This window comes from Phoxinus phoxinus, assembly GCF_949152265.1.
Source record: "Phoxinus phoxinus genome assembly, chromosome: 13".
In the NCBI taxonomy this organism is placed as follows: domain Eukaryota; kingdom Metazoa; phylum Chordata; class Actinopteri; order Cypriniformes; family Leuciscidae; genus Phoxinus; species Phoxinus phoxinus.
In genome coordinates this window covers 2111605-2137967 of record NC_136888.1, presented here as the reverse complement: position 1 = coordinate 2137967, position 26363 = coordinate 2111605, and the positions used below count along the sequence as shown (strand labels likewise).

Genomic DNA, 26363 nt, shown 5'->3' with positions numbered 1-26363 from the left:
AATTTTTTGGGGAAAAAAATATTCTTCCTTCAGTTGGTGTTGTTTTTGTAATAAAGGACCATCTGATCTACATCCTCTTAGGTTTTATTTATTTAAGGAATTTGTTTTTACAATATTGAAATTAAAATCAAAGTTTGAAAATGCAAATATTTAGAAATCTGAGTTTTCAGAATAGTGTGAAATCACAACTTAAGTTTATATATTGTATTTTGTTTACATATCAGAGTAACTAAACACTATTACAATATACTTCATAACTTTAGATTCTTGTTGGATTGGAAGAATTTAAATTGTTTACTTTTTAGTGTGTCTGACGGAGTTGACACAAATCCAGTTCTGAAGGGAAACATGTAAATTTGTTTAAAATGTGTTTTTATTTAGAACCTGTTCCTTTACATGGTTAAATAGCTAAGACCTTTCTCTGCAGAAACGTATAACTCTAATTAATATAGTGTGTATTTAAAAAAAAAGTTTTTTAAAACGTGTTTTGTCCCGACTCTCAAGAATCAGTGAGCTTATAGTATGAAACACTGATATTCCGATTGTCAAATATGTGCATGTGGATGTGTTTTGTTGTATAAACACCTTTAACGATCGCGTTAGTTAAGCTGTATGCGGCGCCATGTTAGTTTGTGTCACAGCTCAGAGAATCGGATCTGTTGGATTTACAACACGTCAATTCATCCACTTCTCCCGAAATACATGAAAGTAAGTGGCTGGTGAACTGGGAGAAGAATAGGGTAAAATGTAAAGCTATACACAATGTGTATCTGATATGAATAAAACGTGTCGTCTTTTTATATTATAAAGAATTATTATTGCCGCTTCCATAGACATCAGTGTATATTTTACAACATCAAATTCATTGTTTTTTATAGTACCTATGTGATTCTTAAATGTCTTAAACCTAAAATAACCATTATGTGGTTGAAAACACTGAATAGTTGTGATATATGACAAGCACTGAGCGCGTCCGTCTCTGGCTCAGCGCCAGCCAACGCGCCAAAGCACGTTTGAATTTAGCAGTTGATCATGTGATGCACTGACCGTTCTAATCACATCGGTGTGATCGTACACGTGCGAAAGGGTTAAAAAATTGTTTTTTTTTCCATTTTATATATTTTTGAAAAAGCTCCAGGGAGCCACTAGGGCGGCGCTTAAGAGCCGCATGCGGCTCTAGAGCCGCGGGTTGCCGACCCCTGGTTTAACTGCTTCTATTGCTCTCCTCATTTGTAAGTCGCTTTGGATAAAACCGTCTGCTAAATGTAAAATGTTAAAAAGGTCAAGAAATATCATAAGAATTGTGCCACATTGCAAGTTTTTCTCAATTTCATTATTCACTGAAAAATGTATCTTTGTGGAGCTTGACGGGCATGGACACCATATCCTTTTGCCATTATATCTTTTCTTTTATTTTCTTGGTCTTCTTTTTCTTCCCTTTAACCTTTGCTTTGCTGGCGGGCTCAGGGTTTAACGCCGGCCTGGATCTGGTCAGGTGAGCAGTGGGGCTGAGTTTACTGCTGGCCACACTTGGGTTAGACGTGGAGTGCAAGCCTTGAGCAGAAGAGGGTTTGCTGGTCGATGCTTTAGGGATGCTGGCGAAAAGATTCGGTTGTGAAAATGAGCGCATGTCTGGTGATCTCGAGGGGTTCCCTATCATGGGAAGGTGCACATGCTCGCTGCTCATGTTATTGACGGAGTAGCGGCTGCTGTTGGACATGATTATATGGTGCCAGGAGCTGAGCGGCGTGGCAGAGAAGTGCTGGGGGCCGCTGGAGTCCTCTTTGCCGGCTCCTGGTGATATTATCATGGAGCTCCGTGGAGTGACGGCCTCTACGGCGCTCTCAAAGGTTTTGAGGATCCTGTCGCTCTTCTGCTTCTCCTTCTTCTGCCGTGACTCCACTTTACGCAGTTGGCGCCGGTGGTCTCGCATCATCTGTTTCCTAGTATCTGCCAGGCCTCTGTGGGGTAGTAAGGCAATAGTTCAGCAATAATAGTTGCACTTGAAAATATTTTTGGTCAGCAAAGTCCAATGAGAATGGAAAGTGGTTTCTATGCTTATTCTAGGCTTAATACACAGATTCAATCTTTTGACCATGCCTGTTTTATTGTCCCACCTTTTTACATTCAACTTACGACTTGACTTGTATCTGATATCTGTATTTACATAAATCTCCCGTATTGCATTGGCCTTTAATGTGAGCGCCACATTGACCCTCAAGTTTTGAACGGTTTGAATGTCGGTCAGTTGGGAAGTATGGGTAAGACCTAGAAGGCAAGAGTGGTGGGATTAAGTTTACACGTTCGACTAAATGGAATTATGGGTTCAAAATATCCGCCTCAACAAGAGAAGCTTTGAGTTTTGTGCAAGTGCTTACGTTTGCGAATGCACAGACATCTTTCCCTCACTTTCGCACACTGGGGAATCAGATTTACGTGTTTAGACGTAGGCTAGATGAATGATATAAAATTTGGACTTGTCCAAAATCAAGTCCAACCTTGTGTGTTTTTGCTGTTTACACCAAATGTGCCGCACTCATCCTGAAGAGTGAAGCCAAAGCATTTGAGTCTCTTCCTGGTGGCTGGCTGCAGTTTGGGTCATAAACCCCACCCTCTCCATGTAATGGGATGCGAGTTTACGACAGACATATCAGACACAAAATTATTTGTTGTATTTAACAAATAATCCATAATATACCTCACCCAACACGCAAACTGGGATTGAGTTATCTGAACTACCCCCAAACCACACAGGCAGAGCCAGGTGTCCGGTTACAGGACACATTAAGACTGATAAGACTGTTTTATGACGCAAATAAATTTAGAGAGAGTTTTGTCTCATGTTGAAAAGGACAAATAACCCCTTTTAATCCTACATATTCTATATACAGTAAAACCACTTGAGAAATGTATAAACATGTATCCCATCTCATGAATTTCCTTTTATAGGGTCTGGCCCTTGTATTAATTCAAACTCTTTTGGATTCATGTTTCAGAATTGCATACTATGGTTAACTAAGATCACATGTGTACCATGTTTGGCATCAGTAGCCGCGTTTCCATTATCCTTCAAATTGCGCAAATTGAAATTGCGAATTGAAAATACGCTCAATGGAAACACGTCAATTTCGCAAAAACTCCCATTTATCGCAAAAAAGTTTTTACGCTCGCATGAGGAGGTTTTTCAGGCAATTCGAAAAATAAATATTTCACAAAACTGCAATGGAAACAGTTTTTGCGCATTTACAGTCACCTGACTTAGAAGGCACGGTGTGTTTGGACAGAATACGAGACAGAGTTCTTTATTAAATTCATAAAAGACAAAAAAATTACAGGAATACTGGATTCTAAACCTCAAAGAAATGCCACAATCAAGACCTCGGAGCAGAAATGAGAGAGAAACACCTCATATGTGCCGCTCACAGTAAGGGTCTTTACATTAATTTTTTTGTTAGCAAGCCTAACGTTACGTCTCCTTCCGTTAATAATAATAATGTCTAGTGCGGTGGCTGCCTACCAACGTCTGTTGCCATGATTTTTTCAGGACAGTTTTGTTCAAATGGGCGAGACATGCAAGTATCAAACTTAGTCTCATTATTTGATACATTAAGTTATGCTATAACTTCTTGCTTTCCTGTATTCTGCTTCAGCTCTCTTTCCCTTGGTAAACTGTTTGTGATATGTTAGATTAGTTTAAGTGTTTAATGTAGTTAATAAAGTCTTTTTTGTGTCACATGTAAAGTTGTCCGTGTTTCCCGCACATATACTGGCGTCCCTAATCATGCAGAGTTTGGCTACATGCTCTGAGTAGTACTGTAAGTTATTTCCCTTACCCCGGAAATTAACATTTCTTAGAATTAATAAATAATTGATACTGAGCATTCGCTGGACGAACAGGTTAGTTGATTGTGATATTAATTCTTCTACATCAAGTTAATTATATTAACTGCTCCAAATATTTATAATTAATTATAAAGGGTTATAATTAATTATTTCATATTTCCCGTGGGCTAATTTACTACACAAGCCAAACTAAAAAAAATCCAGTTACACTTGTTTTTTTCGAAGATGGTTTCTTTCACTTTAGGGAGTTCTTAACTCTGACGTATGTATATTTAATTAACTGGCATGACCCTGTACAGACTAATTACAGAGTCACTGACTGGGATTTCACCATCTCCTGTCTGTCACCCCCGAAGTGAGGTGGTTTTTAGAGATCAACTCAACTCAAATTAAAGCACCAGATCCTTTAATGATGACTCTTAAGATTTAATGACTAATGGCCCTGAAAACAAGGTGATTAATAATTATAACAACCAAACAACAGCTAGTACACATAAATTAAACATACAAGAAATACATGTGCCCCACATGCTTACTGAAATATTGCAGTGAAGAACTGATGTTTGAACACTCACTTGACAGTAACACAACTTGCTAGGGTTGATCAGAGTTTATGATTTATGACCTTCTGTAAGTGTGTGAACGTGATCATAAAGTTACTGTGTTGGTGAGAACGATCCCGGTCTGTGTGCTTTATCATCCATTTAATATTTAATGATCCATTATCAGTGTTTGTGTTGGAGCAGTAAAAGACAGTCCACCTGTAGTCCACTATGCCTGTCCGGTCTCTGTCCAGTCTCTGAATCAACTCCTCGATCTGGAATCTCTCCAGTGGGATGCTGGATTGCTGTGAGGTGGGACCAGAAATAACAACACATGTCAGTTGATGCTCAGGGTTAGGGTTTCTTACATAGTTTTACACTACCAGACATGTGGACTCATTTTTTTAACTATTTTCTACAGAATAATCGTGCAGTCCCAGATGACAGAGGACATTCTCAGATCACTGGCTAAAGTTCTGGCAAGGTTCTCTCAAAGATATGAACTAACGCTAATAGTTTGTTCAGAATTATCTAGTCTTTAATAATTTTAGCACAAAAGCATTTATTTATTTCTGAAACATTTTAGTTGAATGTTTAAATTTTTTTTTTTAATGTAACTAGTTTGGGAATGTTCAGAAACAAAAGTAACGTTCCTGGAATGTTTGTAAAATTATGAAATGGAATGTCCCCTTAAAATTCAGAAACAATGTTGTCGGAACTTAATGGGAATGGTAGAAAAACGTTCTTAGGACATATTTTTGTTGGCTGGGGTGATGATGAACAAATAAAAACTCTTTTATTCAAGCTTTTTGTTGTCTAGATTGCAGCTCTGCTCACTCTGGACATTCATCAAGCAACTTGGATTTGACTTTGTAATTTTAGAAAAATTGGACTTTTAAAGACACAGTATCAATACCTGAACGGCTTTTCTGAAGTCTACGACAGGAACGCGCATTGTCCCATCCTTGTCGATGTTACGGAAGAAGTCCCACAGACGAAGCTTGCGCTGATCAAGGTAATCCTTCGAAATGATAATTCAGCAAAACCATCAGACTTGAGAAATACAAAAATCCAAATTTGGCAATTTGCTAATTATACTTAAAAGGGATAGTTCACCCAAAAATTAAAATTAGCCCATGATTTATACTCACCCTCAAGTCACCCTAGGCGTATATAACATTCTTCTTTCAAATACTATCAGAGTTGTATATTAAAAATAAATTTTTTGGTTAACTATCCCTTTAAGCCGTTTTAATTCCCATGAGTGTAGAGTAAATACCTGAATGACTTTCATGGGGTCAATGCGTTTCCGGGGCTTTTTGGCGATAAAGCCTCCAACGCCTCCATACTGCACCTCCAGACTGGGATGTTCCTGACAGATCAACTCTAAGAGCTGCACGAAGTTCTCATTCACCAGCACGTTCTACACAACAAACACACGCATCGGGCAAAGAAAACACATTTTACTTCAATTCTGTATTTTACTGTTATATTCAGTTGAGCAGTGGTTCCCATCTATATGCAACTAACCACTGTAAGAACAGTAAAAGGACAAAACACTTCCTGTATGTGAGATCAAAGGTCATAAAGGTCAATTAAACTCTACAGAATTTTACACAAATACATATCACATTAAAAGACATATAAAAGAAGATTTCTTTTGGAAAATATGGAAGCCTGTATTTATGAAAGCTTGTTTCCACCTGGGAATGAAAAATAAAAAAGGTAATTACAAATATTTTTTTCATAATTCTGACTTGTTTTCTTGCAATTGCAAGTTTATATCTCGCAATTCTGACTTTATAACTCGCAATTGTGAGAAGAAAAATCTATACTTAGTTTATCTATTTTTCTTTATGACTTAATCTTTTGCATTATTAAAATGTAGTACCGCAAATTCCCCTTTTGAACCTCACAGTTGTTGCAGAAGTGTTTGCCTTATCAGAACAATAAATAAAGTTTATTTAAAAAATACATTATTTTGCATACTGATTGGTCTATGCTCATGCTAATACATTTCAGTACATGTTGTAGGATAAGCAGACTGAGTACGGTACTTTGCTTGCTCGGCCCTTAAAATCAGAGTCCTAAAGCAAAAGCAGCACTCACACATATGTTGATCTCCTCAATGGCGGTTTTCGGTGTGTTCTTGACTACATTGATCAAAGTAAGAGCTCCCTCTACTGTCAAAGAGTTATACGCCAGCTGTAAGGAGACAATTACCAGTATATAACAGCAAGTGACACTTCTTGAATATGTGTAGTTTTAGTACAATGTTAAAGTACACTGCAAAAAATATTTTCTTCCTCAGTATTTTGTCTAGTTTTCCAGTACAAATGTCTAAACATTCTTAAATCAAGATACATTTTTCAGGAAAGCAAAATGATATTGTGTTATTTTCGGAAAATAAAGAAAAAAATTCTAAATTAAGCGAGTTTCTGCTTAAAACAAGAAAAAATACTGTATCTGTCCGCAGGGTAAAAAACAACAACAACCTCACTTCATTCTGACACATTTAAAAAAAAGTAAATGTATCTTGATTTAAGATTGTTTAGATTTTTGTACTGGAAAACGACAAAAATACAGTAAGAAAGTGTAATTGAATTGCTCATGGAATGAATTGTTGCATATGAACATATTGCATTGCGTTTAAAACGGTGAATCCAAACTAATCTGTCATAGTAATCAGTGTTATGGAGTCTAAAGGCGTCCCACCTGCAGCTCTCTGAGAGTATCGTTGGCCTCCAGGCCTTTACACAGCAGGCCTGCTCCTTCATCAGTGATGCGGTTGTTGTTGAGGTCCAGGTGCACCAGCGTGTTGTTGAACTTTAGTGCTTCACCCAGAGCTAAAGCGCCCTCGTTTCCAAAGCCGTTCCAGGAGAGGTCTAAGTGCTTCAAAGTCGTGTTGACCTGATGAGAGGGAAATCTCTTTTCATGAATTGCACAATGTGACACTGAAAAGCATGTGATCCTTCGAGAAAAAAAATCACTAAATAATTGTAGCTATACTGTAAAAAAAAATTGTAATCACTGACCTTAAATAATTTAAAATATGAATCCTGTAAATACGCTTAAAATGGCATGCGGCTGTTCGGTGACGTAATTATTAAACTTTGTCAAAACAATTATTTTTATATTGTAGGCCTATATTTATTTTTCTTGTCATTGCTTGTTGTGTATTTAATGCTTCGGCAATATTGTATGTAAGCACAATCATGCCAGTAAAAATGGTATTGAATTTTAAATGGCTTGCCTTGCTTTAAATCAATGAGTGTGAATTTGGTATGACAGGAAGAGTAATTTACAAACATGAGTTTCAATAGTTAGACACAAGTTTTGCGATAAAGCATAATTACATTATTAATTTAGAGTTATTAAACCTATTTATTCAGATATCTAGAATACATTGTTTCCAACTGAATAAACTGATAAATCTATGATCAATAGTCAAAACTTATTTTAATTGTGATAGCCCAGAAAATGAAAAATTATAAAAAAATAAATATGATTATTGAATGTTTCATGATTACAGTTAAATAGACATGCTTTTTGATTACTAAAATTTTATTCAACCATTAACCCGTTAACTGTCGGTGCACTTGGTATAATTTTTTCCTTTTGCATATTTTAGAAATCATCATAAAAGCTTAAACACTCAAAATTCTTCCTGTGAAAACGGTTTTAAAATTGGACATTGCAATACCAAGGAAACAGTACTTTATGTCATGTTTCACATTACAAAATTTACTGCACTATTTTATCACTAAATCTTTTTAAAATTGTAATGTAGTGGTTGTAAATCACGCACAATGTGGAAGATGCAAGAGTACAAAGCAAAAATTATCTTTATTTACAAACACGCATGAAAAATGCTAGTCAAACATCCACACTATTTGTAAATGACAATCAACACAATTGACATCAACGGGCAATAAATACGTAGGGCAAACAAAGAAAACTAAACGAGACACAGGTGAACATTATGGGTAACCAAGGAAACTAAAGAGGACATCATCAGAAATCAAGGAAACCGAAACGAAATAGTGCTGAGAAAAGGAACAAATTGTCAAAAAAAAGGCAACTTAACAGAACATAAACATTACATTAGCCCCCCTCCCAGAAGACACGTCCAACAACAATGGGGGTCTTGGAAGTGGACGAAGAGTTGGTGACGGACAGGACCCTGGAGGAGCTGGCCGAGGGTGACACCAAGGTGGAGCCAACAGAGGGAGGAGCCTTGGTGGACAGTCCGGGTGTGGGCAGAGCAGAGCAGACGATGGCCCAGGGTGACAAAGGCCCAGAAGTCAAGGCGGAGCCGCTGGCTTGTGGGACCAAAGTGTAGACGAGGCTCGGCAGACCGTGGCGGCGCTGGAGGGAGTGAGGACCAAGGTGGAGTCAGAGGGAAGAAGGAGCCCAGTGAAGCCGAGGGGGGGACGGGTGAGCGGGACGACACCAGTGGAGGTGGCAGAACCAGGGAATTAGACAGATCCAGCAGAGAGAATGGGACCAACAGGGGAGGAAGAACTCATGATGGGACCGGGTAATAAATTCAACTGGACGGGACCAGTGGAAAAGGAGAGATTTCGAGAGGGGGTACAAGGCTGGCGCCTGGATCCACGGACCACAAAATCAATCAAGTAGTAATATGCTCCTGGCTCTGGGATGGACCGGGCAGTGGGACCGCTTTGGTGGCAAGCTCTGGCTCCGGGACATGGCAGCACTGGGTCCATGGTCGGCGCTCCTCCTCATCTGCCTCGCAGATGGTAAAGAGGGATCTGCAGTTCAGGAGCACCCACTCCACATACTCCGCAAACATCCCACGAGGACTTTCCCCGGACGTGACGTGCCTTGTACCGCTCATTGATGTTGGTATTGAAGAACACACAGAGAGAGTGTGGTCTGGATATCGAGTAAGGCACATCATTCAAGGGAATGATCCTCTTGGTCCAGGAGGAGAATTTGCACTGCTGGGAAGTCCATATTTTTATAAATCCTATCTGCGGTTGATTGTTCTGTAACGTAGTGGTTGTGAAACACACAAGACAAGGAAGAAGCTGAAGTACAAAGCAAAAAACAGTCTTCATTTACAAAACAAAAACCAGGCAGCAGAAATGCTAATCAAACACAACTACACTACTCATACACGACAATCGACAAACAAAACTGAAATCAAAGGGCTATAAATACATGGGGCAAACATAGGATATATCTACACTAATCCAGCTACATTTGAAATCTGAGTTTTCATATCATAATGGTCTCCATCCACACCAGCGATTTGAAACATTTTTCAAGGGCTTCTCGTCCACACTGAAACATTGGAAGGCGCTTAAATCATCATACTGCGCATGCGTAAAACGTAATCAAAGTTCACTGAGATGATACAGAGAGACCAGACGTAAAGTTCTTGCGCTATTCTTCTGGCACGATTACTTTACAAGCAAAAATTTCAAATCAATGTTTCTCAGTCTGGACAGAAAGCCAAAACATAGAGAAAGAGATGCGTTTTCAAATGTATTCGGTGCAGTAACAGAGCGAACCAGACTCAAATGACTCCTCAACACTCAACACTACTGACCCTAAATCAGAAGATCTGAGACTTTATTCAGTCTGAGCTAACTAACCAACTCCACAGTTTTAAGACCAAGCCTGCTTGTAAAACATAATCCCAGCCAGAAAAAAAACAAAACACTTAAGATGTCAACGTTAGGCAGTTTAAAAAAAACAGATTGGTTTGGAGATGGCACAGCTCGAGCCACACAAGGAAAACGCCAAGGATTGTTTGACCCCCAAGAAAGAGACTTAAAACAGACCTTTTTTTTTAAAGACCTCTGAGTGACCTCTTAAACACAGGGCTGAAATCCACAGAGAACCCCACAGAAATGTCTTTTACACATCAAAATGCATCAGATCATTTCAAAACAATGCTAGACGGACTTAATCAAACATCGTTCAACAGCATAATTCAATTATCCTGGGTGCCAGCTCGAAGTTCGGTCTGGACTCGATCCGTTGAGGAGTAATTATGCTCAGCTCCCAAAAGGCCGAGCTAATCAAATTGCCAGGGCGGGCTTTAATCGATGATGGACAGATGATCTGCAGTTACGTAATCACCACGTCATGAAAGAGCGCTTGGGTTGAACTGGTTTGCCACAAAGATGAAGACGACTGCAGCTGGAGAACTGAGATGTTTAGATTCCGCTATCGCGTCTGTTATAAAAGAAATCGACAGCGCATTCACTTTAAAAGACGAACAGAGAACCGCAATCAAGGCATTTGTCGATCGGAAAGATGTGTTTGCCGTCCTTCCTACGGGATTCGGCAAAAGTTTAATTGATCAGCCGGCTCCGATGGTGGCTAAGAAGATGGGACGCAATGTAAACCAGTGGAAGGGATGCGCTCAAGATCTCTGTTCTCTGAAGCCTCAGATGAACACGCTTCTTCAGCCTGGTCTCTTTCGTCGTCTTTACATTTATTAAAATCAGTCAAGTCGCGTTGCAACCGTGTTATAAAGTTGAGACAATGCTGACAAATGCGAGAAGATTTATTTGCTTTATTGTCGAGATCTAATCCTAAACAGAGAACTTGTTGTTTGTATATACATACACCTTTTGTATTTCTCTCAAAAATGCTATTCGTGCTTGTAAGTAACGTTACTCCGCGGATTCTTAAATTATTTTTACAACAACGGCAAAGATCGTTTACACATTAATTTACTACTTCTTCCAACGTGCGTGCAGTCGAGCTCTGTTGACAGCTAAGCGTCGCTCAACATGCGTTGCTCTGATTGGTTGTAGGTCTATCCAATTGAGTGCAGTTTTTTTTTTTCTGGTTCGGTTAAGACACGCCTCATAATCAAAGCCCTGTGGAGTAGTATCAGACTCACATTCTGCCTAGAATTCTGCCTATAATTCAATATCATGTCTACATCCTACTGTGTGACTATGATGCTTAGATCACACATAATTCATGCAATTGTTATAACTATTGAATGGCTGATTAAAAAGTGTGTCTTGTTTACTATCAGCGTAAATACATAAAAATTCAATGGAGTGTGAGTGTGACCCATATTACATTCGTAGGGCCCTAAACACTGTGTTTGTGTGGCCGTACCTTCAGTCCAGCACAGAAAGCTACAGCTCCTTTCATTCGCAGATGATTCCAGCTCAGATCAAGAACTTCTAAACCGTCATTATTTGCTGCATGAATAGACATTTAATTATTGTGCTTTCTTTCATTCTAGTGTACGTTTAACTCTATCACATCACACGTGTGTTATTTACCGATCATCTGACCCAGATGTTCACCGCCTCTGCCGCAGAACTGATTGTGGCTCAGATCCAACTCCTTGACTCTGTAGTTGCTCTGAAAAGATACAGATGAGATCTTTCTATATACACAATTTCTTGCAGTATAACTTTGTTTTTTACGCATTACTTCTTAAAGGCGCAGAGTGTAATTTGTGCACCAGTAGCAGTGCAGTGCTCAATGTCTGATCAAAACATAGCATGCTAACATGATGCTTTACTCTAGATCATCAAGAGAGTCGTTTAAACCAGTTTACACTATGCTAAGTTAACTTGAAAACACTAAGAAAGGGAAAATGTTTCATTTGACCATTTTAGCTTTGGACAATATAATGTAATGTGTGCTTTCAAAATGCATTTTCTATCATAATATTTTCAATAAAGTGATTTTCTACAATACCCATTAAAACCAACAGGAATCCAGCCAACGGAATATTTGCTGAAATTTGGCATTTGAAATTTCAAAGTAATGAAGAAACGTTCCTCCAGTAACATTAATAGAATGTTTGTTCAAAGTTATCTCGTCTTTAATAATGTTCTCAAAACGTTAACACAAAAACATTTATACATTGTTCATGAAACTTTTTTTTTTTCCTGAACTGTTTAAATTGTATTACTTGTTTCAAAACATTCAGAGAACATTGAAAAATAACGACCCCATGTTGGCAAAATTATAAAATGGAATGTTCCTTTAAAATGTATACAGCCAAGAAAAAAATTACACTGGACACTTTTCTTCATTACTTAATATGTCTTGAATGTAACTCCCTTGCCTCATTTAGTATACGCGGTTCTATGAATATGCAAATGAGCCCCACCTCCACTCACTCACAGCAACTCAGAGATCCACTCGTTGAAAAACACACATGTACAAACATTGTGTAAGTGTGTTTCTTATTGAAATTTAGCGAATATATGCGCAACAAAAAATTTAAACAAAAGTGCCTAAAAGAGTTCTGAGTGCGGATCACAGCTGTATTCTAGGAATAATTAAATAGATTACGCACCAAAACAAGATACAAGATATGAGACGACAGAGCCCTGAGTAAACGTCTCTGTGGAACTTTATTATCGAGATTTAGCCACATCTACTGGTTTTTCCCTCCACTTTACCCAGAGAGATGAATGTGTGACTATGGTAACTGGATTTGTTTTCTGTTCTGTTTGCTGCCACTCATTTTTATACTTACCGAAAAAGAATCTGCAAACCATTTGGCATCATGTTCAGCAAATTTATTCCCTGTGAATGTAAACATTGTGTCAATGTGAATCAGGTTCACTGTGTGAGCATGTGCTACTGTGCAACGGAAGCCCATTTCTACCATATAAGTAACAAAATCATGCTTTGGTAAATCATAATTATGACATAAAAGTTGAAATTATGAAACGACTGAGACAAATCAGACAATTATTTGTTATAGCTAACAAATAATATTTAAAACTCACTCTGGGAGCTGTGGTCCCATCCCCCAACAAGGGCAAGAAGGTCTTAGTTACCATGACTACGATCAGATAAGTTGGTTTTATTGCTGTTCAAAATGTGGTCAGGTTCCCTGCCATTACAACCTATAGACATTGAAACAGACTTTCCTACATTCATTTATCGACGAACTGATCTATAAATGAACATGCATCCCAGAACATTTTGTGAATGATTTACTGTCGTGTAATGTCTTTTAATACTATTATTTTGTTGATGCTGTGTATTTTACAATAGAATCAATGGTCACCTATACCAGGTGTATACAGCCTGCTAGGCCTTCACTCTCCCAACAGAGTCAGACTGTAATTTCTTCAATCCAACTCAGAGGAAAACTGCAACTTTTCCATTACTGAATCGCATGCGTGTCGCCTCTCCGGTCCTAACGTCACAATCTGCATGTGCTCATGGAGAAAAAGAAAACCTTCAACCATAACAGAGTCGAACTAACCAGGCAAGTTCATCACCATTTCTTCAGTCAACACCGAAGAAATCGATTGAGACTCATGGAACCATGAAGAATCCTTCTTCAGAAATTTCACAATATGTTTCCCTGCAAATGCCATGCAAGTATGTAATGATTTACTCTGAAAATGATAAGCTGATTGGTATTTTCATAGTTAAATGGATCTTTCCCATATTTCCATTTCCGGCTTCCGATTCCATTCTGTCACTCACCCTTTTACCCGTGTGTGTGTGTGTTTAGATTAGTTATGTTTGTAATTTTAGTTAATAAAACTTGTGCACAATAAGTATTTGCTTCTGTTTCTCTTGTTGTCAACAAAGTTTACTTCATGATTTAGATTTTGACTACAGGCTCTTAGTACTGTACAGTAAGAAAGACATTTCCCTTCCCCGGAAATTAATATTTCTTAGAATTAATAAACAATTAACGCTGAGTGTTCACGGGACAAACAGGTGGGTTGATTGTGATATTAATTTTACTACATTAAGTTAATTATATTAACTGATCCACATATTCATAATCAATTATAAACAGTTATTATTGATTATTAATATCTCATAGAGTTAATTCGTTACATTTGGTAAATCATAATTATGACATAATAAAAGTTGAAATTATGACTTGTCAATTATGAGAAATTATCTCATAACTGACTTAGTGTGTCAAATTTACATTTTTGTCTCAGAAATACGACTTGATATGTCATAATTGACTTATCTCATAATTATGAACTAGTATGTCAGTTTCACTTTTTATCTAACAATTTACTATGAATTTGACTCATAATTATGACTCAATATGTATAACTTAATATAATAATTTATGACTTAGTCAATTTTGACTTCATATCATAATTAAATCATAGTTGTTAGATAAAAAGTCAAAATTATCACTGTCATAATTATGAGAGTAAAAATTCTGACATGAAAAGTCATAATAATTAGATAAAAAGTGAAACTGATATACTAATTCATAATTATGAGATACCTACTTAACTCAATTATGACATACCAAGTCATAGTTTGTAAATTTTGACTTTTTAATCTTATAATTATGAGTTGGTATGTCATAATTGATTTTATCGCATAATTATGAATTTTTAATCTCATAATTATGACATAAGATTTACCAAAGTATTTATTTCTTATTAGACAGAAATGGGCATCCATATTATGCACATATACATGAAATACCTGCAAGTTTTAATGATTTAATGGAAATGTTTTCCAAGAGCATTTTAGCAACACACTCTGCTCCAGCGGACTGAAGGTGATTGTCGGAGAGATCCTGCAAGACGCCAGATGTCACATGTTAACATTTTGCTTCCCTCTAGTGGACAAATGTATTTCAACAGGTAGATGAGAGGATGAGACAGACTTACAAGGTTCTGAATGGTGAAATTGGCCCTCAGCATCTCCATGAAGTACCTGGCCCCTTCGGCTAGCAGAAAGTTGTCTGCTAACTCCAGAGTTGTGGTGTGCATGTCTGTCTGCGCACACAGAGAGCGAGAGCTCACGTCAGCATCGCCACCTCAGCTTTAGTCTAACTAAATCTGTCTTACCACGAGGGCGATCGCGAGGGCTTTTCCTCCCAAGGGCCCGAGTCCGTGGTGGTTGAGGTTAATGGTGGCGCAGCCGAGGTTTCTGAGGAAATATCTGACTGGGACGACACCCACCAGTTCACAGGCCTGCAGGTATAACTCTTCAGTGGACCGATCCTGCCTGACGGGCTTCAGATCTGATACTGTACAACACACACGCTTTCTCATCATCATCATCATCATCATCATCATGTGATGCTGATTTAGTAGTAATGCAAACAGGGTGGGGTAAAATTCACTGTTTAAGAATATTACTGTATTTTTTCTTCATAATGTCTTGATAAATGTCTATTTACTGTATATACAGTACACTGCATATAATTATGACATAAAAGCTGAAATTATGACTTGTCAATTATGAGATACCGGTAGTATGTCAATTATGAGATAGTATGTCCATTTGACAATCTCATATAACTGATTTAGTATGTCAAATACATTTTTTTGTCTCATAAATATGACTTGGTATGTCATAATTGACTTATTATCTCATAATTATGAACAAGTATGTCAGTTTCACTTTTTACCTAATAACTGACTGAATTTTGACTCATAATTATGACTCAATATGTATAACTTAACTATAATAATTTATGACTCATATCAAAATTAAATCATAGTTGTTAGATAAAAAGTCTAAATTATCACTGTCATAATTATGAGAGTGAAAAAGTTTGGATCGGTAATATTTTTTGTGTTTTTAAGAGAAGTCTCTTATGCTCACCAAGGTTGCATTTATTTGATTAAAAATACACACAAAAAAACTGTAAAATGTTACTGTATTCATATAAGCTCCTTCTGTATTATCAGCAGAGATCGCATTTCTCATGAGCGAATTGACCTATGGCTAAGCCACGCCCCCTCCACTCACTCGGACAAACGGTCAACATTCGGTGACGGGCGCTATGGCCGCTGTCACAGTAGGAGACACTTCACAGGAGGCAATTGATGATTTTTGGAGACAGAAAGATTATATATCATCTCGAAGTCACCAAAAGGGCCTTAACTATGCATTGGAGGGTTATATTAATCATTTTATTGTTGAGAAGGTCGATGAAAAGTTTCAGCTCCAGGCAAAAATTTACAGGTCAGTGTAAACGTGATAAACCGCAAAAAAAACCCCCCAAAAAACACGAAGTTCCCCAGTTGTTTTGGTAGAAAGTTGTCTAAAATGTTGTGCTTCAATATGTAATTAATGGTTCATGATCAAATTAAATATGGTCCTTTTCCACCAAGGCAGAGCTGGTGCTGGTTCGGAGCCAGAGCCTAGTTTCAAATCGGTTCTTTGTTTTTCGACCACCAAAGCACCAGCTCTAAACCAGTAAAAGTGGTTCTTAAGTAGCACCAAAACATTGCTGGGCTAGAGCAAGAACCGCTTGCGTCAGGGGCTGGGGACGGGGTTACCGTGACCAACAAGACGAAAAGAAACTTGTGACCGCCATTTTTTAAATAGCTGCTAATCGAGCTAATAGCTGCTCGATTGTAATCTCCGTCTATGCAAGTTACGGCGAGCTGCACGAACGCGTTTGATTCGCCGTGTTTGGATGCCGATGTAGGTTCGCAAAGCCATGAGCATCAATAGTAACGCAAAATCGCCATTGTTGATGTAAGGCTTGTTCGAGATGCATCGGAGCGGCGCGGACCGATCAGAGCTCTGGGAGTGTTTGGAGAGCATACGACTCCTTGTGCTTTTGGATCGCTTTCGCAGTGCTTTGATGTCACGCGGCGATCGGTCTGCGAGAAGCCGAACCATCTCGAACAAGCCTGGTGTGTTTTTGTTTTTCTAATGTTAGCCTAACGTTACGTTAGAGATGTTAAAGATAACATTCAAACACGTTGTTGACTTTCCTTAGAACAGATGTAGACATCCTGGTTTAATGTATCAACGTTTAGTTGGTGTTGTGGTCTACCGCATAACTTAACCCAGAGCAGACGCTGATCTCGGCTGAGATGTGGCTCGGGAAAGGGCCGTCGCTCAGCCGCTCGGGATACCTAGTGTCGGAGTGTCATGTACCCCATATGCACACCGTTTGACCATTTTAAAATTAAAACGACAAGAAAAAACATAAAAACGACTGAAAACGGACTAACTGCAATGCATTCCAATGGACGTGGAAACAGAGAATGTCCGAGTGTGTTGGGTTAGCTATGCGCACTGTGATTGGCTCATCGCGTTTGGGGGCGTGGCTTAGCCATAGGTCAATTACCCTCCTCCATCCCCAGCTCCACCTCTCGTCAGTCAGGATTTGGCATTATGATTCCCCTTGAATCAGACTAGATTCTCAAATTATGTTGTACTTTAAAATCTTGAATTAATGATATCTGCAATACATTAATGTTGGTTCTGTTCCGTTAACCCTAATGAGGGTTATTGCTGCTCTTATTCATGCTCGGCTGCACAGGGAGTGCTCACCCAGAACAGAACCATACCGCCAATCCAAACGGTATGCTAATTGTCAGTCGTATATCTGACGATAGTGGTCCTGACAGAAATCCTTTAATCTAATGCTACAACTAGAAATATGATAACATGTTTAAGGGTAATTTGAAAAGGAAATGTATTATTCTAAACACATTTTGTTGAATTTTACTGCATTTGAATCCTGTTTGGTAGCGGATTTCAGCTCGACACACACGCCTGAAGGCTTCACAGCGCAGCAGATTGAGATCTCCAGTCTTACCCGGAGCATCAGCGTCAGCTTCGTCCTCCAGGGTCACCTCGTGTGGATCCTCATGTTCGGTCAGGCTGAGGGAGTCCAGAGAGAGGCTGTGGACACCGAGGCCGTCAGCCTTCATCTTCTACACACACTTCCACAGCGCTCCTGCTGATGTGTGTAGGAACATGAAGCTGGCGTACGTGTCTTAGCAACAGGTGTATATGTGACACCTGCACTAGTGCTGGAATCCGGCGAGGGGAGAGAGAGAGACATTAAAAATGCATGTCAGGCACAGTCAGAGAGAGACTCACATTCCTACAGATGAAGCCATGGTAACAATAACAGTGAAATTAAACACTTAAAAACTAGCAGAGTTATAAAATCAAGCTTTTAATGTTGTTTATTTGTCTATGTTGTGTTTTTAATACGCTTTAAGAGAAACCATGTGTAAGTTCATAAGTGGACAGCATTGCTGAGTATTTTCTGCTTAAAACTGCAGTGAACCAAAGACAGTCTCAAACACACGGTGTGAAATCGCTGGTGTTTCTGACGTCACACACTACCTTGTAACCAATCAGATCAACGTGTGATCGTCAACCAGTGGATCTCTGAGTGAGTGAGTGAGTGAGTGGAGGCGGGGCTCATCTGCATATTCATAGAACCACGCATACTAAATGAGGCAAGGGTGTCGAGTTACATTCAAGATATTTTAAGACATGAAAACATTTTCTTCAAGGAAAAAACATTTAAATATGTCATGTTGGTGATAAAAGATTAAGGGATTTAAGGGATACAATTATTGACTACAGGGGGACTTTAAAATAAGTTGCCATGGTAATGCATGATCAAAATAAATACAAACAATTTGCCAATTTAGTTATAGAACGAAATGTAAAAGATGTCCTATTACCTTGAAAATACTTAAATGACAAAAAAATAAATGAAAAAAAATAATAATAATCCTCAGAATTGGTCAAACGGAATAAATCTCACAAATGTTCATGCTCAGATCAAAACGTGTAAATGTAATTTTTTTTATTTATAAAAAAGTAAAAAAAAAAAAAAAAAAAAACATAAATGTTTTGATTAAGCATGAACAGTTCTTATGCATTAGCCTACTCATCTGAACATGTTTTTGGCAACTTTTTTCCAAGGTAGTCAAGCTATCTTTTCAATGTTGCGCTATAACAGCATTTCAGGCTATAACAACTAAATATGATGCATTATAATTATGTGCATGCTAAGCTCGTCACTAAATACTGTAGGCTATGCTGCAATGTATGCAAATGCACGCAGTTCTGATCGATAACGTCATCCATAAAGTCATCCAATATTACCGATCAAAAACAGCTTTTATTAACTCATAACATTGCAAACAATAATATGCAGGCACACAATATATAAAATATACTGTAAATAGAACGAATGCAATTTAACGAAAAATAATTAATGTTTTTAAACAATAACATGACAGGTCCTCCCGCATGGCCGTGACGTCATCCCGCTGGCGTTGGTCGTCATGCTGTTTACGTTCAGCGTTATGAATAAAGTTTGTTCCCGTGCTCCTGTGGATCATGATAGCGAGTGTGATGTTTTACGCGCTCTATCCGCTCTCGAGGTTCTTCGGAAGACTGTCAGGTAAGAAGGTCACGGTGTTTCGTTGCGTTTGCCGTTTGTTGATGTTGCAGCACGAGAACGAGCATAAGCACGAGCACAAGCACGAGCACGTGCGCCCGAGGCAGCGTCCGTGAGACCCGCAGCATGTCGAAGTTTGGGTTGAATAATGGATATAAAGTGTGGCGACAGAATAAGCGATCCGCAGATGCTGATATATAGTTGGGTTCTGCAGGCCTTCATTTATGTGCATGCTGTCAATCAATCAATCAATCACCCGTCCGTCAATGCTGTCAAACCACCCAATCAAATCAATTACCCATCTGGTGCAGTAATGGTGTTAGATGGGAACGGTACTTTGATTTAGGAATAGTCCGGGGCTGGTTGTCACACTTTTTATTCAAGTAAATAGGCTAATATCTCTAAGGGTTGGGTTATTTGTGAATGTTTCCTAGGAACCTATGAATTCAGTTCTATTTTTTTTCCCTGGACACTTATTTTATGGTTAAATTAGGCTATATGTTAGTAATAAACCAAGCATGTCTAATTAATTGAAATCAATTTAACTACAATTTATTTGAATACAAAACATAAAAAAAAAAAAAAAACATGTTAAGGGCTTTAAGAAAGTCACCATGAAATAAAAATGGTCAATTGTTTTTTTATGGAACATTGCAGTATTTATTATAATAATTATTTTTATTTATTTATTTATGTGCCTTGCAATCTTTCAATCAGAGTGATTAGAAGAGTGAAGTCTCTTCTCTGATGACGAGGGCGGGGCATCCTGTCACTCGCATAAGATCCACCAATAGCAAACCACAACCATCCAATCAATTCCCTACGGACAAAATCAAGCCCCGCCCACATTTGTTCTTGTTCCAGAAGCGTTTCACTAAATATAGGGCACAATAGAGAAGAAAAGACCAGCATAACTTCCATTTCATGCTGACTTTAACCGTCTGGCTCACATATCCGCCATGTTTGTCGTTTTTTTTGAACATTTAGCCTATTCGTGTTTGTAGTTCTGAACCGGTTCCTCCTGCCTTAGTGCCGGACATTTTTTCTGTGGCGTTGGTTCCGGAAGTATTTTTTCCATTAGTTTTGCCTGTGAGGATTTAAATTAAATCTTTGTTAAAGCTACACTGTGCAATTTTTTTAAGTTGATTCTTTGCAAAAAAAACTCTTTGTTCTTTCAAAATTATATGTGCTCATTCATGTGTAATTACTTCAACCCAACTAATCAAGTATTCTCGTAAGCGTAGAATCTGCCATTTATAATACATACGGGTGAGCTGCTCGAATGGCGGCAGCCATGTTGCGTCTCTATCTTGTAAATACATTAGCCAAAGAGGGACAAACCTAAAAATTCAAGCTTCGCCTTTCACGTTTTTACATTCAGTGGCGCCGTGACGAATGCGAGCGGGAGATTACTCGCGACTGCCGGCAGACTTGGAATAATACGGCCACCGTAGGAGTTAAAACGCCCTCGGAGTGGGAGGAGCTAGAAAGTAATATTCAGTTGGTAGTCATAGGCTATATGATTTCACCGCTAGATGCGAGTAAATCCTACACAGTGTAGCTTTAAAGCGTTAACCAAACCAATCAGCTTCAGTATGAGGAGAATCACAACATTACAAACTGAATTGAAGCAACAACAAAAAAGTATATGAAAATTAGACAGAAAGGCAGAGATGCAAGACAGTGACGTTTAGTGAGGGAAAGAACTACAATCCCATGAAGCATTATGAATGAAAAACTAATTAAAATCAATAGAGAAGTATAAAACCATTCATTTAAATTCTTTGATTATATCTCTAGAAAGAAACTATATATTTTGACTTGATTACATCATCTGCAGTGCTTCATGGGAGTGGGCGGACCTAAACAATCACCGTGACTCTAATTGGTGGAATTTTGTGCACAGCATCATGGGTAATGTATAGGGCTGTAACGATACAGCAAACCCACGATTCGGTTCGTATCCCGATTTCTGACCCACGATTCGATACAAACCGCGATTCTTGTGAGGAGGGAGGATTTTAAAAGCCAAATAAATAAATAAATAAATAGCTAAAGCTATAACTCTGTTTTCTTGTAACAAAATACTTTTGAAAAACAAACAGAACTATACTCCATTGTGGAGATGATTCGAGCATGTTAAAAATTCTTCTGAGGTAACCGAGGCTTACTGTCTGTGCTGTAAACCACAAATAATATATTGCCTATTCCGCATGACCCGCATCTCAAGCGCAGGAATAACGCTTGCCACAAAGTGAACGCGCCTATATAGAGAAATGCACACTTCCTACGAATTAGCCTAAGCCGCCATTTCTTTATGTTTTGAATTAACGTTAAATCAAGTAAAAGTATTTCAAGCTTTCTATATAAGTTTCGATTCGTTTATGAGGTGAGCTCCAGTTCACGCGCGCGCCGGTGCCCCCCCCCCCCCCCCACACACACACACACACACACCGCGCTTTGCTCACTTGCTCTGGTGTTTGCTTGTATGTGTGTGCTCACGCGCGCGTGTGTGCGTGTGGGGGAGAGGTGCGATTTTTGAATAATAATCAAATGATACCCAGCGATCTTCGAATATTATTTTTGCTTGAAATTCCCATACCTAATATGTAAAAGACCCCGTCACAGCCCTAGGATCTATTCTGGACGAGAAAGATAAGTCTGGGAAGGGGTGTGTCGATCGCGATCTGCCTTCTCACACCGCGACACAGGTTCGTGGATCTGAGTGTTGCGATTTCGGTTTAATATCGTAAATCGTTACAGCCCTAGTAATGTAGTTTTTCACCACAAATTCAGCTGATTTCTGATTTTGAAACCCATTTAGGATGGATATGATGTGAATTGGGGTGCAGCAACAGTTCCTAAATTAATCAAATCGGTTGAATGAATGATTCAATGACTCACTCATAAAGACAGTCACTTTGTCGCCACCTACTGGTGTGACAGTGTAACATGCAGAAAGAGTCATGGTAAAATCCTCACCTACAACACACAGACTGACAGTCTGTCTGGATGGAACAAACACAGACAAGCCGAGTATAACACAAAAAAGTAATAATAGTGGAGTTTTGGAAGAATTCATAATTCATATATTAACTTAAAAATCTAAGTGTTTGAAACTAACCTAGAGAAAATAAGACAATTTGTGCAATTTAATTTTTTATTCAAAATCTGATCGTTAGATCATGACAAGTTTCCCATGTGACAACTAGCCCAATCGGCCCTTGGCTCTGAAATATTACCATATTCATACACTATCCTTTTCCAAGAAACTCCAGATTGCACCATAGTACTGCAAAAAAACCTGATATAAATTTAAGAAACAAATGACACCAAGTGTCTCTTCAAAGTGAGTGACCTAGTCATGGAAATGACATAAATTTCCAAATAGATCTGTGTCACTTTTATATGTTCTCTCGACAGAATTGTGGCGCAAGGCACCGTGTGTGTATGTTAATGGGAAAGAGGTCTGGGATGGTGGCGGCGCTGTTTCTGGAGCGCAGCAGACGGGCCTGTCACTGCAGTGGCACAGCGCTGGAGACACCGGTCCCGGTCCAGACCACGCGGAGACGGAGAGTCCTCAGGGAGCGCTGGAGGTGACCGATGGACCCTGCGCTCCTTAAGAAGTCTTCAATCCAGTTTGATCTAATTTAAGGCCATAAAATGCCTTGAAGTCCCCCTGTAGTCAATAGTTTTATCCCTTAAAACTCATCTTTGATCTACGGTGGCCGAGAAGTGCTAAACAAACCACAATTCCGAAAACAAAACAACAAATTTATTACACAATGGAAAGACTAAAAACAAATTAACAAGTTAGAAAACACAATAACATTTCCGAAAATAAGATAACAAATCAGAAAACACAACGACAAGTCAGACAAAACGGAAAAGGTAGGTATATGTGGCGAATGGAATACTGACCGCTGATTGGACGAGACATCTGTCAATCAAGACATGCTGTACTTTCTGCATGTCTTGATTATACCTACCTTTTCCGTTTTGTCTGACTTGTCGTTGTGTTTTCTGATTTGTTATCTCATTTTCGGAAATGTTATTGTGTTTTCTAACTTGTTAATTTGTTTTTAGTCTTTCCATTGTGTAATAAATTTGTTGTTTTGTTTTCAGAACTGTGGTTTGTTTTGCACTTCTCGGTCACCAAAATGACATTTAAATGTTTTCCTTGGAAAAAAATCTTTATTTATCTAAAGATTTATTTAAAATGTTTAATTATCATTTCAAGAGGTCTTCAATTTGTGGACAGAAAATAGGAATCATGATATGGCTTAAATGAATTGTTCATCTTTAAAAGGTGATGATGTAATCATGAGCGCTGCATGTGTCAGATTAAAAATGCGGCGCTGTTGCTTGTTTTACAGGCTCGCGGTTATAGAACAGCTCACAATCAGTGAAAATCAGCGCTGAATTATTATGACATTGTTGAACCTTATAGTGTTTATATATTGCATGCAAAATTGTGGCCTTTCGGAGTAATTAGCTGTTCTTATTAGCCCAGTGCAGCGTTGTATACTGGGTTTACCAGAGTAACCGCTATATTTCTGCTGGTCCATCAGCAGCACCTGCTGTAAATCATCACCTTTTCAAGTTAAAAATCAATCACATTATTACAGTTTTTGCCCGTTGCTTGAACACATTTTGCAAAATTTCGCTCATTGTGCCAAAACTCTACACACAAGTAAACATGACACAACACTGGGCAATATACCATTCACATCTGTGTCAAATTGAAACTCTACTATCAACACCTAAACTCTGCTATCAAAACCTAACATTCCTTTGTCAAAATGTAACTCTGATGACAAAATGACACACACTTGCATCATATGCATACACTTTCAGATCAGGGGGAACACACTAGTCTACTTTATATAAAACACTGCAGTCTTTGATTTTCACTGTTTATTCAGAAGGCATATTTTCAGGAGGCACATTTTCAAAAAAGCAAATAGGCCTACTGCAGAGGAGGCATGCGGGCATGTGGTTGGCGTTCATATACACGCCATCTCCAAGCCGAAAATAATTCTTTATTTAAAAATTTAAAAATTGTGAGTAAGGGGGCAAGTAGGCTATACCACTTCAAATTGATTGTGGTTGGTGAACCAGGCCTGGACCAGAGCAGCCCGATGGAAACTGACATTATCCCATACCACTACAAACCTGGGCTGATCTGGTCTGTTCTGTCCAACTGTATTATGGAGAGCATCTAGAAATGTGAGTATATGTTGGCTATTGTATGGACCTAGTTTTGCATGATGATGCAGAAGCCCCCGAAGGCTTATGGCGGCACACAATGTGATATTTCCCCCGCGCTGCCCCGGGACGTGCACAATTGCCCTTTGGCCAATTACATTACGACCCCGTCGTCTTGTTTTGCTCAGGTTGAATCCAGCTTCATCAATGAAAATGAATTCATGAGGCTGTGCAGCTCCATCCATGGCCAAGATTCTCTGTAACAAAACAAAAAAACAATATTACTGTACTACAGTGCTATATATACAGAACCCTCACCCCATCACACAGGTACCTGTGTAGTTCTCCGAATGGATCCATGTGGTACTGATATGGTACATATTCAGCTGCTACTGGATTTCACCAATACTGTATTGTAAATGTAAAGGATAGTTACACTTACCCGTACATATTCAGCTCGAAGTCCTTTGACCCTGACACTCAAATCCTCTCAAATAGGACCCTGTAGAGCTGCTTCATGGTGATGTTGTGCTTTCCCAAGATGCGTCTGATGGTGGTGATGCTCACATGGTTTATGTTGTTGAACACTTGCCTGTCTGCAAGTATTTTCTGTCATAGCTGGTGGAGACGGATGGCATTGTCTGCCCTCACTAGGTCCACAACGGCAAGTTCCTTTTGTGAACAGGCGTTGGCGTCCTCCCCCAGAAGGTCTTCTAGTCATTCTAGAGAAATACAACCACAAATTGTCATCGGTTTGCTTATCTTTCTTACAGTACTTTACTGTATATACTGTATCATCCACTGTACTGAAATATCTCAATATACTGTAAGTAATCATGCAGGGGCGTAGCACAAGATCCCGGGCCCTATGTATAGGCGGTCCTGATGGGCCCCCATGTTCCAAATAAAATATATTCCAGACTTTTCAAGGGCCCTCTCTCCCCTTGGGGCCCTGGTAATCAGTGCTGGTTTTACCCCCAGTCCGACACCCCTGAATCATGGTATGTTTCACCATGGCTGCAAAAAGGACCACTTTGGCTGCAAAGGAAGCATTAGCACCCTGCAATACCCTGTACACGTGATGTGGTAATGTGATATACTGTAGTACAGTGCTGTAAATACCATCTGAGTAGAGTAGAAGGTAGAGAGGTGAAGACACCTGTGTTCACTGTGAAGCGGCTTAGATGTGGGTGGAGTCTCTGCCCAGCTTCCCTCATAGTCAGGCCATGCTTGATGAAAGTTGCTCTTATATCATCGGAAATAGAGGTCCATGCATGGCCTCTTCGACCTCCTCCTCCTCATCATCATCATCATCATCATCATCATCATCCTCCTCCTCGTCGTCCTCTTCCTCCTCCTCCTCCTCCACCTCCTCCTCATCATCCTCCACCTCGTCGTCCTCTTCCTCCTCCATCTCCTCCTCCACCTCCTCCTCATCATCCTCCTCCTCGTCGTCCTCTTCCTCCTCCTCCTCCTCCTCGTCCTCCACCTCCTCCTCCTCCTCCACCTCCTCCTCCTCCTCCTCCACCTCCTCCTCCTCCTCGTCGTCCTCTTCCTCCTCCTCCTCGTCCTCGTCCTCCACCTCCTCCTCCTCCTCCACCTCCTCCTCCTCCTCGTCGTCCTCT

The 26363-nt window shown here is 39.2% G+C and overlaps 2 protein-coding genes across 3 annotated transcripts in view; one reads left to right on the top strand and one right to left on the bottom strand.

The window, feature by feature from the left end:
- Nucleotides 1–1396: 1396 nt before the first annotated feature.
- Nucleotides 1397–18034, bottom strand: lrrc74a (leucine rich repeat containing 74A; the record flags this gene model as incomplete). The annotated part of the gene is made up of 13 exons (XM_079633287.1): nt 1397–1961; nt 4605–4690; nt 5302–5406; nt 5665–5808; nt 6495–6590; nt 7101–7295; nt 11499–11584; nt 11669–11750; nt 12883–12932; nt 14832–14925; nt 15020–15127; nt 15200–15381; nt 17920–18034. The coding sequence occupies 13 exons, from the start codon at nt 18032–18034 to the stop codon at nt 1397–1399; spliced, it is 1908 nt and encodes a 635-aa protein (XP_079489413.1).
- A 1345-nt stretch (nt 18035–19379) lies between these two features.
- Nucleotides 19380–26363, top strand: part of angel1 (angel homolog 1) — a 32002-nt gene continuing 25018 nt past the window's right edge. For both annotated transcript variants that reach the window (XM_079633075.1, XM_079633074.1), the window contains exons 1-2: nt 19380–19533; nt 22954–23126. In XM_079633075.1, the coding sequence (XP_079489201.1) occupies nt 19470–19533; nt 22954–23126 (237 nt within the window). In that variant the 5' untranslated portion in view covers nt 19380–19469. The remainder of the gene's footprint in view (nt 19534–22953; nt 23127–26363) is intronic.